Source organism: Amblyomma mixtum, chromosome 3 (genome assembly GCF_055824585.1).
Source record: "Amblyomma mixtum isolate Tamu chromosome 3, ASM5582458v1, whole genome shotgun sequence".
Classification (NCBI taxonomy): domain Eukaryota; kingdom Metazoa; phylum Arthropoda; class Arachnida; order Ixodida; family Ixodidae; genus Amblyomma; species Amblyomma mixtum.
The window spans coordinates 100083180-100099903 of record NC_143014.1 but is presented as its reverse complement, the minus strand read 5'-3'; the positions used below and the strand labels follow the sequence as shown (position 1 = coordinate 100099903).

The window sequence follows — 16724 nt, the reverse complement described above, 5'->3', positions numbered from 1 at the left end:
CTCATTTCGGAAACGTGTGAATTTTTTTCTTTCTTTTTGTGCGCTCTTTTCAGTTTGAGTATTGATGATTTGATTTGCCATTGGTGATAACTGACACACGAAGAAGGCTTCCTTTTCTTAGCTGCTATGGCAGAGTATAAAGCGAAATTATGTGTATATGCATGATTTATAGTACAGGAATGTGCAACAGACGGAGTCAATAAACAAAATTGCAGTGGCATCCGCATGTTGGTTTTTGCGACACGACCACAGGCTGCTCTGACGCGTGGGCGATGAACAGCATGCATGTGATGCACATAGTAACACCAGTACAAAAGAAACGTTGTTTCTTGTATTGTTCTTCGTACAGCGTAGAGAGGAATATCTGTACGTTTACAGTCCGTACCAAAAATTCAGTGTTGCGCTTTGAGATCCCTGGGATGACGAAAGCAGTCTACAGGTCACGAAAGGCTGAGCTTCCGGCCGTGAGCCGATAACAATAAAACAAGTAGGGACGACTACCACGAATGGCCACAGAAGCCCGCGCCTCCTTCCCCTGCCCTCGCCCTCCCTCCCGGGCCCTTTCACGACGCTTCGCTTCCGAGAGGTAGGTACACCGACGCCAGTAGTATTACTGTAGCTTGCTACGTTAGGACCTGCGATGTGGAGGGCGCTAAAAATAAAAAAAGAAAGTATATTAAGGGATGAGTGGTAACAATGGGAGTAGACAGTGGATACATTCACAGTCGTGCGTTATTGGAGACGAAGATCCGAGTCTCCTCTCTCTTGAGGTTCTGGCCTCTACACACTCAACTAATCATTTCTCCCACGGAGCAGTGATTTCACCGCGTGCGCGCCCTTATGCCATTTAAACCCATTTTATTCGCTACACTCCTCTACAGACACACTGCGCGACTTCATCCTGTCTCGCGTGGCAGGGTACTCTGTGGCCGGTGTGCCACGCGGCCTCCCCCCACCCCGTAATCTCTTTTCATGACCACCCCTGAGAAGGATGCTTCACTGCACATTAACCTCCCATGCGGAGAGGCAACGCGTGCAGGAAGAGGAGTCGGAGCACGGCCATTGGTGTCGAGGACGGGGACAGAAATGGGGGAAGAAAGGAAAGGGGGCGAGGAATAGAAACGAGAATAAGCATGATTCGAAGTCCTGAACACACACACTTTCACAAGGGGAAGCACGAGAGATGAAGATTAAAGCACTAGTCATGTTATGAGAATGGTGGCTGTAGGAAAATAAAATAAAAGAAGAGGATGTAACTGTCGCACACAAAAGAAGGAACGGAAGGACGAAGAAAGAAATCAAATTCATGTTGGTGTGACTATTAATGAATTGAGCCAGTGTCTGATAATCCAGGGGCAGTGGTTATCCTCAGTCTCTGCACCTATATCGTGTCAGTTCATACCCGCGAGCGAAATTTTCGTTTTTTACACCTCCGCAAGGCGCCTGCCGGATGTACATTTTTAAGTTTGGTTGCCAGCGTAATGAAATTTAAACCATTTCAAAGGTTTCCGATCAGCTGTCGAACCATTATTTGAAGCGGTCGGGAAGAAATGAGCGCGGCGTTCCATACAGAAAGGCCGCGTTCGCGCGGCAGGTACGAAACAAAAGCGAACTGCCCCGTGGAGCGCGCCGACTCGGGGGAATCCCCCTCCCGCCGCCCTGCCCTCCGGGGCCCTGCGGCGGCAGTCACGCACAACACACGCTGAGCGCAAGCAGGTCCGTTCTTCCTGGCGTCCGCGCCCTAGACGAGCGTGGAGTAGGGCGGCGGCGGGGTCCGGCAGCGGCTGCCATCTGGCGGGAAGCCGTCGTAGGGCGGCGGCTCCGCGGGCGCCGTGGGAGGCTCGCGCACGAACGTGGAGAAGCTGGCCGACGCCTGCGGCGGGGTCTCCGGCGGCGCCGTGGGCACCACGGGGGGGCGGCCTTCGGCTGCAAAGGCCGGCTCGGTGCGCAGCTGGCCGAAGCGCAGCGTGTCTCGCACCTGCGTGTTCACGTGGTGGAAGTCCTCGAGCTGCACCGCATCCTCGGAGTCCTTGAGCGGCCGCCGGTGCCGGCAGCGGCGGCACACGACGCGCAGCAGCACGAGGGAGAAGAGCAGCAGGAAGGCAGCCACGGCGGCCAGCACGCCCTTGCCGTGCACGCTGCTCTGGGCCACCAGGAAGATGATCCAGGCGGCCACGGCCCACAGCACCAGCGCCAGCAGCAGCGGCAGCGCTCGCCTGTGCACGGGCAGCTTGCCGTCGCGGCCGGCCGGCACGAAGAGGATTGCGGCCAGCACGGCCGCCGCGCCCACCACCAGGAAGACGACGCCCAGGAGCCGCGTGGCGGCCGCCGACGCCCAGAAGCCACCGGCCGAGCAGCACACGGCGGCCAGGAAGCAGAAGCCGCTAGCCGCGATCTGCGGGGAGCTGCGCCGGTCCTCAGACTCGTCGGCCGCCGGCTCGGCCGCTGCCGGCGGGGGGCCGCCGGGCCGCCGCTCCAGCGAGCGCAGCACCGCCGGGGGCGCGCCCAGCGGCGACGAGGCCGCGGGGAACCTCAGGTCCATCGCTCAGGGCGCCATCGCCCTGCGCATGCAGCGCCGTCTTTGTCGTCGGTACCCCGGAAGCAAGCCCGCTGCCGAAGCAGGTCCGCAAGCGAATCAGAGTTATTTCTAGGCTGCATTTTCATTTAAATGTTTAATATTTCCCGTCTCCTGCCACCGTTTTACTCCTCTTAAGGGCATCAAGCGTAAGCTCGGAGCCTTTGCGGAACAAGCACAGGGCCGCGGCTTCAGCTTGCCTTGTTGTCTGTGGTACCACTACTTGTAAACTAAAGCTGCGGATACTTTCCATCCCGCCAAAACTTCCTTCGCTTGTGTGGTCTATTAAAGCGCATCGCGAGCTATACGGAAAGACGACAAGACTAGATCGAGGAACGCGTCAGTTTCGTCCTCTTCAGGAACTGCGTAAATGTAGTGCAAAGTCCATGTGGATATTTTTGCGCCGCTCATTCGCTGGAATATTGGTGCTCCTGCTGACAGTGGCGTCACTCTCTGCCCTTTTGCATCCTGTTTTCTGCGATGAATGAACGGGCATTAATAGTGGTGAACGTAAGTATAGCTCGTCCTCTCCCTCACTACCCCCAGCCGTCAAACGCGTTCTCCGATAAAGGTTGCATTTGAAATTTCTGTGCTGTTTAGGTAGATGCAACGGTTGTAATGAATGAAATTATGATATGTATGGAACTTTCGTCGTCTAATGATTGTGAGCAGTGATGAGAAACACTGAGACGTTTCCATCACTTCCTTCGGTACCATCCAGTTCTCTTTAGTTCCGGCAAGCGACTATTTTTTGTCTCATCGTGACGTATGTATAGCAAGTCTAAACCTCAGAAGTTCTTGAACGAACGTGCTCCCCTTTTCTCGACAACTTTGCACTGCCGATAGGATGAATTTGTCTATTGTTCAATCTGCGACCCATTCGCTGAAAGCACCTTGCTGAGATTTTGGTACGTCTTGTCAAAGTTCGAGAGCCGTGAAATTCGTCGTGTTAGGCGATGTGCATAACAATCGAAAGAAGGCTCTAAATGAGCCCACCGCGTTAGCAGGGCCAGTTGATAGGCTGTTAGAGGGCGTCCACCCAGCCGTCGTCGTCGCTGCGGCGCACTAGGTGGTTGCCACGCGCGCCTTACCTCTCAATCGTTTTCTTTCTATGCTGTCTGCTTTCTCTCTTCTGTATGCGTGGCTGTGATACAGGCCCACTTGGTGTCATTCGGCAGGCCCGTGCTCGTTCGTCTCCATTCTTCATGAAGTAACTTATAGCGATCCAACCAAATTCCATCTCGGCCAATAAAAACTAAGGATTTGAATCTATATCACCCATTGAAGCGCGCTTTTCGCCTCTTGGAGCAAGAAAACGTGCTCTGGATCGCCAATTGGGATATGCCGTCACCACTCAAGTGTAAATATTGTGTTTCTGTACGCCCAGGTCGGGGCTAAGAACCAAACGGACGCGACCATTCTGGATGGATGTATGGAAGATAGAAGCGTCCCTTTTGAAACTAGGTGGTGGCAATTGCAACCATGCTCCTCTTTTCCCCCTTCTGTTTCTTTAATTCTGTTTCTGTAAATTCGCCATTTTCTTTAAATACAATTTCTACTCCTAAACTCATAACCTTACGTCATCGCCATGCTTTTGAGCCATCTATCTTCCAATCGTTTTTAGTGCGAAAACACTACTTAACACGGTTGCAACCAAAAATCTTGTGTGAAGCCTCGGATTAACTCGGGTAAACTCGGACTAGTTCGGAGGAGCGTCGCGCAAGCTGCAGCCAATGGGAGGAAACTCAGGTAAGTTCGGAGGAGCGTCGCGCCAGCTGTAGCTAACGAGATGGTGACCTTGAAGGCGACCTTGGCACCCTCAGGGCCCCTTGCTTTCGGTCGTCTACTCGGTTTAACTACGTCAGAGCCCTATCACTTTTTTGCTAACTTCTACCGCAGGTTCATTCACGTGGCCTCTGTCATCTCTAAACCCTGGGGCCTCAGGGAGAGTGACTGTGCCTGCATCGAGATCCGCATGGATACCGCCACATTGTAGTATAAGATGTGCAATTGTTTCTACCGTTTTATTTTTGTAGCTTCGCGTTTCAAGACACCATGATTTACTTTCAGAGAGCAGGGCGCTGCCTCTTGAGTTATCATAGAAGAATCTCTTTCTTCATTTGACTTTTCCATTTTCTGTGTAGTTCTAGCTTCTTTCAAATTGAATTAGTTCAGTCCTTAACTTCTGCGTTTTTTACCTGTCGTTTAAGGCTCTTTATTTCTGTAAGTTTCTTGGTCATTTTCCGCCACTCTGAGTCAACGCTCTTCTTGTACAAGTTTTTAAAGCCCTAGCTTCTCGCCTGTTATCGTCCAGTTTCCTCAGGCGCTCTACATAGAGTATTTTACTCTGATGTTCCCCGTGCTTCGAAGGATGCTGAGCTTATGTCCTTCTGTGCTGCCCCGTATGCGTATTAGCCGTGCGCACCTAGCGCTAATCTTTCAACAGCTCTCTGATTTATTTCTAGTCCCAACTGAACTGAATAAAATTGTAAATTCACTTATATTTTTTTTACAAGCAATATCAGGCTTGTGGTTTTTGAGTGCGCTTTTATTTTTCTCATGAAGATAGTAACGCTATCCATACTAGGAATATCGCTTCCATTGTCAGCCGCTTCGCTACTGGTTTCATGGTGCTGATGTGGTGGCGTCTCGGGAGGTTTTCAAAATGCTGCAATAAATATTCTGTCAAGAGCAATTTGAATTTTATCATCATCATGGTAAAGAAGGAGTTCGTAATCATTTGCAATGCAGCACGCCTTACAAAGGATTAAAAGTCAGTGACAGGTTATGGCACTACTCAGTAAACCAAAATTCACCTGAGAGCCACTCAGTGTCCTCCGGTGATTCAGTATATAGGGTTTGCTTAATCAAACTCGGGAATAGTTTGTCGGAAATATGCACGAATGCTCCTCTGTTTGGCGCCAGCGTACTGCCTCGACTTCGCAGGAAAATGAACGAAGCTTTAGTTTGAGAAATGTATTCATCGCATTTTTATATCCACTTATTCTCAATTTCCCAGGCCTCAATTTTCTAGATTCTCAGGTCTCAAGAACTGCTTTACCCATCTGTGAAGGTGTTTGAAGCAGCCGCCTATAGATGGCCAGGCGTGCTTAAAAACTCGCAGTAGTGCTCTAATCTGCGTATGTAAAAAAAAAAATGGCTAGCGCCGCAACGTGGCCCTTCCCGTGATGCAGAGTTGCACTCACGCTCTTTAAACCGCGCCTCGAAGTGAAGGCCCCATTTAAACCCCGTCACTGATGAACGCTTTGACGAAGACAAGCTCTCTTGTCGGAACGTTCGCGAGAACCCTGAGGCTTTCCCCTCCCTTGTTCACCTTGTGCTACTCACACTCTATGTGAGTTGTTACTGAAAAAAAAAAAGCGCTTTTTCATAATTCGCGAAAAATGAAATACACAACCAGCAATTGTAGACAAAAAAAAAAGAAGCAACAATTGTGTTTTTGCCGCGCAAGGCAGTGTACGTAATCGAGTTGGAGGTCATGGCAGCAGTGTCCATTGCACGTCTCGAGAATTTTCATTCACCCAACTTTTCAATCTTGACTGAAATGATTTCTGTCCTATAATGAAACCCTGCACACAACGAAACAGCGCAACTAAAACGAAGGACCAAGAAAAAGAGAGACACGAACACGCGCTGACTTACAACTGACTGTTTTAATCGGAAAACCACATATAAATAATCTCTAATCGCTGCGTCACAGCCTCACGTCGTCATCGCAAACTACTAACATAGAAAAAAAGGAAAAACCATTGGCGAAAGGTAAGCACCTACAGGCTCGCACGCTTTTCCAACAGATATATCTCGCGCTTAGACAAGGCTATCGAGATTAGAGATTATTTATATGTGGTTTTCCGATTAAAACAGTCAGTTGTAAGTCAGCGCGTGTTCGTGTCTCTCTTTTTCTTGGTCCTTCGTTTTAGTTGCGCTGTTTCGTTCCTTAAAGATGCAATACCAACTCGCCCACTATGTTATGTTGCTACCAGGCTTAAATTCCTCACTGAATTTATCCGAGGTGTGCGTGAGGAATATTACGTAGCGTAAAGAAATTATAAATTGGCAAGTACCACCTCTTCGAGTTGTGTGACTGTTTCATCATTACATTTTGGCGTGCTAATACATGCAGCAAGCGATAATTGACGCCCTCTGCAACAAGAAAGCACGGATCTCTGCACGCAAACCGTCACCCTACTTTTCTTTTTAACCTTGAGAGGGCTCCGCGACAGGCTTCTTTCGAGCCATAAATAATGCACACAGGGGCGCAAGGTCAAATGGCTGTGGAGCCAGATTGGAGCGGTGGGTACGAGAACCACGCCCCTCCGGCGCTGACGAAATTTGCTATACACTGTCCTTTCCCTCCTTTGGAGGCGCGGGAACTCCGTAGGTTGCCACTTGGCCCTGACAGCGTGAGTCGAAGGAAGAAAAATATCTGGAGATGGAGCGATCCGCTCGTGTTTCTTTGTTCAAACTTGAAGTGTCTCTGGTGGACTTGTGCACCATCCTGCCACTCATCAGCCCTTTCACTCTGCCCTGCACGTAACTTTTTTTTTTGCTTGATTGTGCTTTCGTTTAATACCTTTTTCTTTTTTTTTGTTTTTGCCCCCTTGACGTCACGTACACGTACAAGCAAAAAAATAAACGAGAACAACGCATGGGCTTGTGGCTATTTTCGCACTGCCAGCGTTGCCTCGCTCATTTCACTAATTATTCAACGTTTGAGAATAAAGCTTTTTAACCGCGAAGTATAAGAGTGATTACCGCAGCAGCGACTTTGAGCTATACTGGAGTTCCAACTGCCGAAGTTCAGAGAAAGCAGTGAATTTCTCCCTCCGTCGATAATGCCATCCCCGCGCGGAGCTCGATTCTTAAAAGAGTGCGTCAAGTGCGCCAAAGCTATGCTGCCACCCGAGTTCGAAGCATTTACGTAACGGCGACGATGATGCGTTCGCAGCCGCTTTGCTGCACTCTCAATTTCCGTCCGCCTATAGCGCGCACGAAACGGGATGAAGTGCAGTGCCCACGCAAATGACGAGCCATAAGCGATTCACTGAGCTCGTAATGGCCATCGGAGGTGCGCATGTTTGCCTCTGAAATCGCCCCTAACTCCTTCGAGTTCCGTGCCCAGGCCGCGCAGAGGATCTACGCATGTGGCAAGGGCGGCGCGAACCTGCCGTCTTTGTAGTCGTGACGGCGGACGGACGGGACCGTGCGAGGGTCCAGGTGGCCGTGGAGGTGCCCTCTGCTGCGCAGCAGCACCTAGCGTGACCTGCGCCCATCACCGCTCGGGGCCCCGGTGGAGTGGCGCGCTGCCACACCCCCGCTTCGTTTCTTTGCTTGCCATACGGCGGCTCCGGTATGTGCGGTAGGCCCTCAGCGGATTCCCGTGCCTCGTCACCTATACGAACAGCCCTGACGTCAAGCAGAATCCATTGTACCCGGTGCGACGCGACCCGCCTTTCTCGTCGTCGCTGTGCGAGCAAGGACGAAGCCACGTGCTCTTGACGTAAAAACGCTTTTGCTAGCTTTTTTTTTTTTTCAGTTCAAGGCTGCACGCTGTGACTGAGCTGATGACAGAAAAATTAACGAAAAGACCCAAAAACATGGCGCCCTTTTGTCTAGCACACAACAATCAGGGTTTGTAGTTTTTCTTTCTTCTTTCTTTCATCTTTTGCCCTTTTTAGCGACGTGCACCAAATTAGCTGCCAGGAAATTAGGAGAAGAGACCCACAGTATCAACATCACCCACATCGACAGCACGGCAAAGGCATTTCCTTTCAGTCTTAAGTTAGCAGTGAGCCACACTATGCACTTGTGAATACTTTGGTCCAGTGTCGTGTGAGCTGGTTCCACGAGGAAAATGAGAAGGCTTCGAAACAAATCATAAACCGCTCCGCCGACAATGCGCTTATTATCTCTCTTGATAAGTCAGAAAAGCACAGAAAAACTCGTCTCTGGCAGTGGACCCAAACATGGAACGCTTCATGGGAATTAAACGCCCAGCGTGCTCTCGTCACAGGCCATACGCTGTGCGAACAGGCCAGCATAGATGTTAGGCTCAATAGCTTTCATTAACCAGCGGCGCGTTCAGAACACTGCCTCCGATATGAACCACGCGACGATTTCATGTTCTGATAGCGCTGCTACAGCGTACGCTTGGCAGCGATAGCGTGGGCAGTGCGGTCGGAGGCCCTAGGTGTTTCTTTACCGCCACTTGGTCTCTGTAGCTCCACCTTACGCGCTTCTGAATAAAATAAGGGCATTGTCTAATATTCATTTGCACGCCTAATTTTATTTAGGCATTTATCGGCATTCACTGCGAAAGCAATCATTTGTACCGCTGTGAAAGCACTGCCTTTTGCGGCGAATTTTATTTTGCGGTTTCCCATCTGGACCATGGGAACAGACTGGAACTGAGAAGCCGCAAAGCAAGGGCAAAACTTCATGCACAATACATGTGCATGAAGTGTTCCGTGGACTGTATATTACGCAAGCGCTTGAGATACGCACGTTATATCAAACAGCTGTAAAGACTCACCGCAGCCATGCCTCGCCTCGCCGAAGCCACACGCACTCCAACTCGTCGCACACATTTGCGGCACGACTTCTTCACAAGATGCGGCTAAAATGCGCGCATCTGCACGATTGCCGGCTTATTAATCAGCTGCGTCTTAACCATGGTCTCTATGACCGTCAGAATGTAGTCGCAGGGAACGCCGAATACGCTTAAACAAGGAATTCGCGCACTTTATGTTTGAGTCGCAACCCAAAAGCATTTTTGTCGCTCGTCAATACCACCGTTGTCGGCCGGTTGCCATATCAATATACGATAGTGACCAGTCTTCTTCCGCCACTATGCCCAGACCTTTCCAGGTACCTGAGATGCGTAGAGTCACGCACAACGTATCAGCCATTTTTTTCTTCCTGCTCAACAATACGCCAATCATCTCTCTATTTCGCCTCTATGCTGAGAGAAGGGTACGAAGTGACCGCGGAGACAAGTAGACAGAAGTTTATGTTGATAAACTCCTGCTGCATCAACTTCAAGGCCTGATGCCATCCGTGTTCAAGAGACATTCACGTGAAAAAAAAAACAAAAAACATCAACGATGGGTGGTAGCGAGCCAACCTCATATAAACATCGTGTCTTGCTGTACGAATACTTCTCCTCTCACACGCAACACCACGTCTTTAGCCTATCCTAGGAGTGTCTCCTGACCATCGTGGAAGCTTGCAGTAACCTTGCAGAAGCTACCTCAGTTCCAGCCTTGATTCCCATTACTGGAGACACGTCATCTTAGTCGGTGCAGATAAGAAAATACAGAAATACAGGATTTTCGTGCATTCAAATCACGTTTTACGTACCGTCGTCTTTGCGACACGACCTTCGCGTCCGCGAATCCCTAATTTAGGCTAGATGATGACTAACTAGCACCTGAGAGAGCGAGCAAATATGTGCTCGATATCCGCTTAGAAATATTTTTCGTTTGTTACATTGCCGCAGTAAAAACGCGAACGGTATCGCTGATGGCATCATGATTTAATTCTCAGCATTATCACCAGTGCGGACTGCCTCCCACAATCACCTATGCGCGGTCAGTGAGGACGCTATGTGCTGGCGGCCAGAGATAAACACTGTTTATATTTGCCACCATTTTTCCTCACCAAAAGAAACGTCCTCATCCCCCTTCTCCTCAAAATTGTGTGGCCCTGTTCATAAAATCTTTTACTCAAGTGAAGTTTGTCATTGGACGGCGGCGAATTCCCTCCTATAGCTATACGACGACTAGCCATCGTCTTGCTCGTTCCCCCAATTGGCCAGCGCTCGTGCATCGGCCAGTTCAGCAGCATTTGTACGCAGACGAACCTTCGCGAATCTGGCTCCTGATTTGCCTTCTCAACTCATCGCGTGACTATAACAGTGTAGTTCCGTCCCGGTGCTATGAAATTGCCGCCCTCGAGAGGGATGGCCAGCTTGATAACAGAACGTTCGTCAATGGTGTCAGACGGCTTGACGTTACACTGAAACTTCAGCGCGCGCTGCGGCTGCGATGTGCATGGTCGCGAGGTGAGGCTCGTTTCTTTCATAGCGACCGCCGTCTGAAAGCTCACATATCGCACTTTTATCCAGCGGTTCGGCTACTTGGGCTACTTAGATTATCCTAAGGCTACTAGCAGAAAGAAAAGCTCGTCGTATGCGAAGCCAGCGGCCCCATCACAATTGCCAGCATCAACTTCCTACCGGTACCGCTGCCTGTGTTCTGTGTCCCAGAACACAGAACGGAGCCCTGGTTTTTCACCCAGGTTGATTTTTTATACTTTAATTCCCCTAAAGTTTTTTTTTTATTTGTAATACTGCATTCCGAATGCTTAAATAGTTTAAACTACTTCTAATCAAGCAGTCTGTGAACAGTAAAAAACAAAAATAATGGGCGGTCTGTTTCAATGAATTCGTAAAAACCTTCTGGGCGTCTTTGACCTAATGATGATAATTTTCTGGTTTCTGTTTCCGCCAAAGACCTCCGAGCGTCATACGGCACAGTGCCCCGCATGTTAGAGTACTTCGGGGCTGTGCTAAAACAGACTTTCGTTGTAACAAGCGTGGAGAGCCATAATAGACACTGTTATTGTACCTTGTTTGCGTCCGGTCGGCGTTGGTCGCTCACAATGTCCGGATAGGAAACGAAGGTATATCGAGTTCCCCGTCTACCACCGCTCAACAACATGCGAAGTTCTAGCGGCGTTCTCACTGGAGTGCTCCATGTAATAGCCGTGTCAGCACAAAACACCTTTCGCTGTCCCTCTATCCACGCCCGTGTCCACCGCTACTTGTCCTTCCTTTGCTTATCCTTCCTCGCTATTTAACGTATCTAGGTATTCGCACCGTTACTTCCGAATTTAAATGCGATAACATTCAAAGCCTCTTCCGGAAAAAAAAAAAATGTCTCGTTAATCATAAAATTCGCCCATTGGCTGGAGGGAAGTGACGTCATCAAAACAAAAGTTACGTCGCTTCCGGCAAAGACATCATCCGCTTCTAAGGCTATCGCATTGCCAACACATAAAGTAATTAGACGTCCCTGTGAGTTTTTTTAACACACCCAGCGTCAAGTTTGAATAATTTCAGCGGAAAACTTTCACAATAGACGCCTATTTCTGGTTTGTGCACATCTCATCAATGACGCCATGGTAGTACTGATTTGAACGGAAATTTGAGCGAGTTCCATCGACTTATTTTTCTTTTCTTTCATTTTTTTCCCCCTTAATTTGGCATTGCTCCGATTACTCATCATGCTCGCGGGCTTCCTACGGATTTTAGCAGCTTCCTCGCAGGGCTTCATCTGAATGGTTTTTAGCTACATAGAGAACGACCGCAAGAGTGCATGCCATGATGCAGAACCACTCAGCAAATTGGGGCCGCCCTCACAAATCTTCTCGAACGTCACAGCGTTGGCCAGTCATGACGGCCATTGAGGCGATGGCCCAATCATTGTGACCAACGAGGTCTGTCACGAACCGCACTTACGTGAGAAGAGTTTTGCGACCCTCGGCTCTGGCCCCTAAAACTCCACCGAGCGCTCGAGTAATGCAGGGGCACACAGCTCAGCCCCAGCTCGGTCAAAGAAGCCATGAATTTTTGACAGAAACTAGAGCAAGAAAGTGCAAGTTCAATGAGGACTTCGAAAATAGCCTTATTGTCTTCACAAGAAAAGTTTAAAGCTTACGCAATAATTGAAAACGGGCTCACAGTCAGCTGCCCCGAGTTGACGGCCACGCTGGCAGAAGTGCGTGTTTTAAATTATTCGACGTCCAGATAAAACTCCCTGAGTGAGGAGGCGCTTCTACGACTGTAATAAAGCTACAATTACTGCAAGAAGTGTCTTGAAAGCTAGAGACTGGCGTGTTTTGTTCTGCCGTGGTTGGTGCACGCCGTCCGCTGTGTTGACACTCGCGTGTTCAGTATATCTCACGAACGGATCCTGTCTAAACAGCGATTTAAGAAACTAGACGCCTCACATGCGCTGTGCCCATCTTTTCCTTTTGTGGAACCTCACGCTCTGCCAGAACAGCAACCAACTGCCTCAGTAAGCTTTTTCTTTCTCTCCTGCAGGTTCTCAGAAGTACTTGCATCCGAAGAATTCAAATGAAGTTCGAAGTTGCAGTGTCGAAAGTTACAATCTATATCAGTGGTCATGTTCTTTTAAGACATCGATTCGTTTAAGACAGCCAGTAGGGTTCCACTTAGAGGCCTGTTGAGAATCGGGGGTGTTTCGAGAGTGCTATCCGGAGGTTGCTTGTAGCTTGTAGGGCAAGTCTGTACGCTAGTGTGTTCAGTCTAGCAACTAGATAGAGTCTATTATCGCTTACAGTTACTTACGGTTAGCGTCTTTCAGTGAGAGCATCACTTGATGTAAAAAAAAAAAAGCGGTAGAGACAAAGGTGTCTTTAGTCAGTGTAGGAATCGCAAATATCTCTCCAGCGACGCAGTTCTGAATAATTGTGTGCTTGTTAATGCTTGTAACTAGAAATGACTTTGCATGGTGCAAACGTTAAATGTGAGTTGTCTATCTAAGCACACGACTTGATCACGCTGCGAGCTAAGCTAGCTTGACGCAACGCCGCGCACGCATAAATGAAGTCGGCTCCTGGTCTTAGACGGACGCGCCTCTTAATTAGACATTCGCACGCTTTGCCGTCGCCCTTAGCTCGAGTCTGTTTGCCGCACGAGAGCAGCCCTTAAATAAAACAACATACAAGGGAAATGAAGAAAAGACGCGCGGAGCGGCGCGGCCTAATTAATCGCCACAGGTGCGCGAACAGGTCGCCAAAGGCGAATGCGGCTGATTCAGGCTTTTCACACGGGTGGCCCGCCGCGGCGCGCCTGGCAGCGCTCTGAAGCTGTCGCAAAAAGCCTACGTTGTCCGGGTAATTCGTAACCCGCTCAGACGAGGCCGTTAACGATTCAACATGTCAGCCGCAATCTTGATTCCCCCGGTCCAGATTTCCGCTGCGCCTCTTTTGTGCCACTTTCCGCCTCCCCTCGCGCGTTGTCGTCGTTAGCTCCTCCCCTCCGCCGTTCGCTTGACCCGTTTCTGCGCCTCCTTCCCTGTCGCCGAGCAGCGCTGGTCCGCGAGATGCCGGATCCCTCGTCCGCCGCCCTCCTTCTGCCCGCCAGCGGCGGGTGTTTCATTTCTCTTCCGAGTGCACCTATTTACGACGTCAGTGGGCGTTTAGGCCTAATGCTTACGCACACTACCTCTTCCGCTTCTCTCGAGAGTGACGTAGCGGTGATGGGATCTCCGGGAAAAAAAGACGAATGAGCGTAGCCTGCGGAGGCTGCTGTGCACGCGAACGGAAGGCTCCTTTTGTTTTGCCGGGCGCAGAGGGCAAACCCACGAGATCCAGGAAGTGAATGGAAGGTTGTGCAACGTGCGCGCAGACACATACACTCAGGTGAATGGGTGTACGCGCATCACTTCCTCCCTTCGGGATAGCTCCTTTGGGTGCACGTACAGCGAGGGGAGATAGGGAGGCGGTCAGCTTCGGCCTCCGCCACTCAAACCCTGCTCGGCCGCCAATGCGAGTCGCAGAACAAAGCGCACCGGCCTCACCTCGGAGCTCTCTGTCGATGGTTGGGGCGGCGATCAGCGCTCGAGCGGTGGCCTGCCGCCACCGCCTGCTTCCGCCCGGCCCGCCGGCGGCGCAGCTCCTCTCATCGTCCCCCGCGCGGCGCCCGGGTTTGCGGCGCGATGGCGTGGCTCTCGACGCTGGCTCGCGGCGACGTCCCGCAGCTGGCCTCGACGCTGGGCGATCCGGAACGCTCCGTCGCCATCACCGGCCTGCGGATCGATGGCCAGCACGCGGTGTGCGTGCGTGTGCTGCGACGCCAAGGCGTGGCCGCGCACTCCTCGGCCAACGCGCTGCCTCGGAGCGCGATCTCGGCCGCGCAGGGGGCGCTCGCACCGTCGCGTGCTGCACCGCTGCCGGGCCAAAACCGGCTGATTCCGCGCTCCGCGGTGTCAGCGGCGCGGCTGGCGAGAGGTCACTTTCTGACTGTTCGCCTTTGGTGCCTCAGCCCCACCTGGCACCCTCAAGGCGGTCAAAAAATGCTTTTCTTCACTTAGCATTTGCTGTTCGCATGCGTCCTACTGTTCCCTGCCCTGAGTAACGAGCTCTTCTTTAATGCAGATTTGGGCGAAATTCTGGGAAATGATTTCTTCTAGGACACGATTTCGCATGGCATTTTAGTACGGTGGCACAAGTGGCCACCTGTGGGCACTTGCGCTACGCCGTGCAAACTGTTATTCACTTTACGTCGTACAGTACTGTGTCATTGCGCATTGCGCCTAGCACCCAACTCTTTGACGTTTTATTCCCTTCATTTTGATAAAAGAACGCTACTGCTTCGGCATTCCCCGTTTGTCAAGTAGGAAGCTCGGGCAAGCGGTTGCATTTTGCTAACTCGCTTTACATTACTGTTTGCTTTACCGGCAACCTGCTACAAGTTAAGTCCTCACGCTTTTTTAAGCGTGTAATTTTTTTTCTCTCACAGTTTCCTCAACGTTACCAACACATGTATTCACAACGCGTTAAAAAAAAAATCATGTCGCTAAATCAGAAGGTCCGTCAATAGATGTTGTGGGAAGCTTTTAATCTGGATCTAACTGGGGAAATTCAAGTGCGTGAAGTTCAGTGCACGCCTGAATCTTGTCACAGAATAACTGGCCTTTATCTCTCTTTTCCCAACTTCGGCTCACCGCAGCAGAAATTCGCAGGATTTAAACACTTTACGCCGCCACCTTTGTTTATCTTGTAAAGCGTGCTTTACCCCAAGACGAGACTTAGTGCGAAAAAGCCATCGACTTAAATGCAGGAGACGGGACCACGTAAATGGGAGGGAGGCGATGTGGAGCTGAAGGTTCACCTTTTGAAACACTGCACAGATATTGATGAAATTTTCGGGCATGGTGTGTCCTTATGCGATTAGTAGAAAACCGAAATTACGCTATTGTTCCTGGCGCTTGAAGAAAGTTGTTCGCATCGCAACGAGCTGGTGAATTTGACGGTAGCCAACCTACGCTCTGCACCTCAGCATGTCAAGCTCCTCGCATACAAATCATTAGTCAGATCAAAATTAGAATACGCATCTCCCATCTGGTCTCCAAAGCAAGCATATCTCTGTAATTCAATTGAAGCAGTTCAAAACCGAGCAACTAGATTCATTCATTCATCGTATTCTTTTGATATCAGCATATCATCCCTCAAATCACAGTCCAGCCTACCTACCCTTGCTCATCGCCGCTGCATTGCTAGTTTATGTTTGTTTCACAAGTTTTTTTACTCTGAGCTACGACAGGAACCCTACATCTGCGCACCACCACCACGCATCTCCCTCCGCACCGGCCATCAGCAGCAAGTGTCACGACCTCGCGCCCGCACCACTACATTTTCTTCATCATTCTTCCCCCGGACCGCGGACGACTGGAACGGCCTTCCCCGAGAACTTGCTGCTATCACATGCCAATCATTGTTCATCGAAGAAATCACGCGTGTACTTGCTCAGTGATAATCTTATATTTGTATAACTTTCAACTTATTTGTTAGTCATTCTGTTTTTCATTTCTGTGTGCCCCACCCCTTATGTAATACCCTCTAACGAGGGTCTTTAAGGTATTAAAGTGAAGTGAAGTGAAGTGAAGTACAGAAATCAAGAGAAACACCGGATAATGTTTTTTTTATTTGTTGTGTTGATCTGTGTGGAGTTAGTAGCGGTCTCTTTTTTTTTTCAACCTGAAAGATAATTGATTGTAACGTAAAATAAAAAAAAACGTCACAAGGGCGTGTAACGCGAATGTTTGCGCGGTATTTAAGAAAGAAGCCGCCGTGCTACGGGCCGGAGAACTCTTGTACCCATCCTTGTCCCTCAAAGTGCTGTGAACCGACCATCTGCCGCATCCAACGCGAACACTCAAGTCATTGAGCTTTTTTTTTTTTTTTTTGCCATAACAACGTGACAACTGAGCATGACAAGTACCTTATCTTGTTGCCCAGAAAGTTTTGGCCCAGAAAAAGCCAGTTGGCTGAGCACTATAAAAGCGGTAGTTTTCATAAGCGTGCAGTTTGGCTCAGTAAT

At 50.0% G+C, this 16724-nt stretch overlaps 1 protein-coding gene across 3 annotated transcripts in view; it reads right to left on the bottom strand.

Annotated features, from left to right (window-relative positions):
• Positions 1-318: 318 nt before the first annotated feature.
• The window catches only part of LOC149351143 (uncharacterized), a 56538-nt gene continuing 40132 nt past the window's right edge, over positions 319-16724 (bottom strand). The window contains exons 2-3 of one of the 3 annotated variants that reach the window (XM_089580418.1): positions 14203-14430; positions 319-2561 (exon numbers count right to left, since the gene is read on the bottom strand). In XM_089580418.1, coding sequence (XP_089436544.1) covers positions 1742-2542 — 801 coding nt within the window. In that variant the 5' untranslated portion in view covers positions 2543-2561; positions 14203-14430 and the 3' untranslated portion in view covers positions 319-1741. Of the gene's footprint in view, positions 2611-14202; positions 14497-16724 lie in introns of those variants that run through there. The other 2 variants (XM_089580419.1, XM_089580420.1) reach the window with 2 other exon arrangements.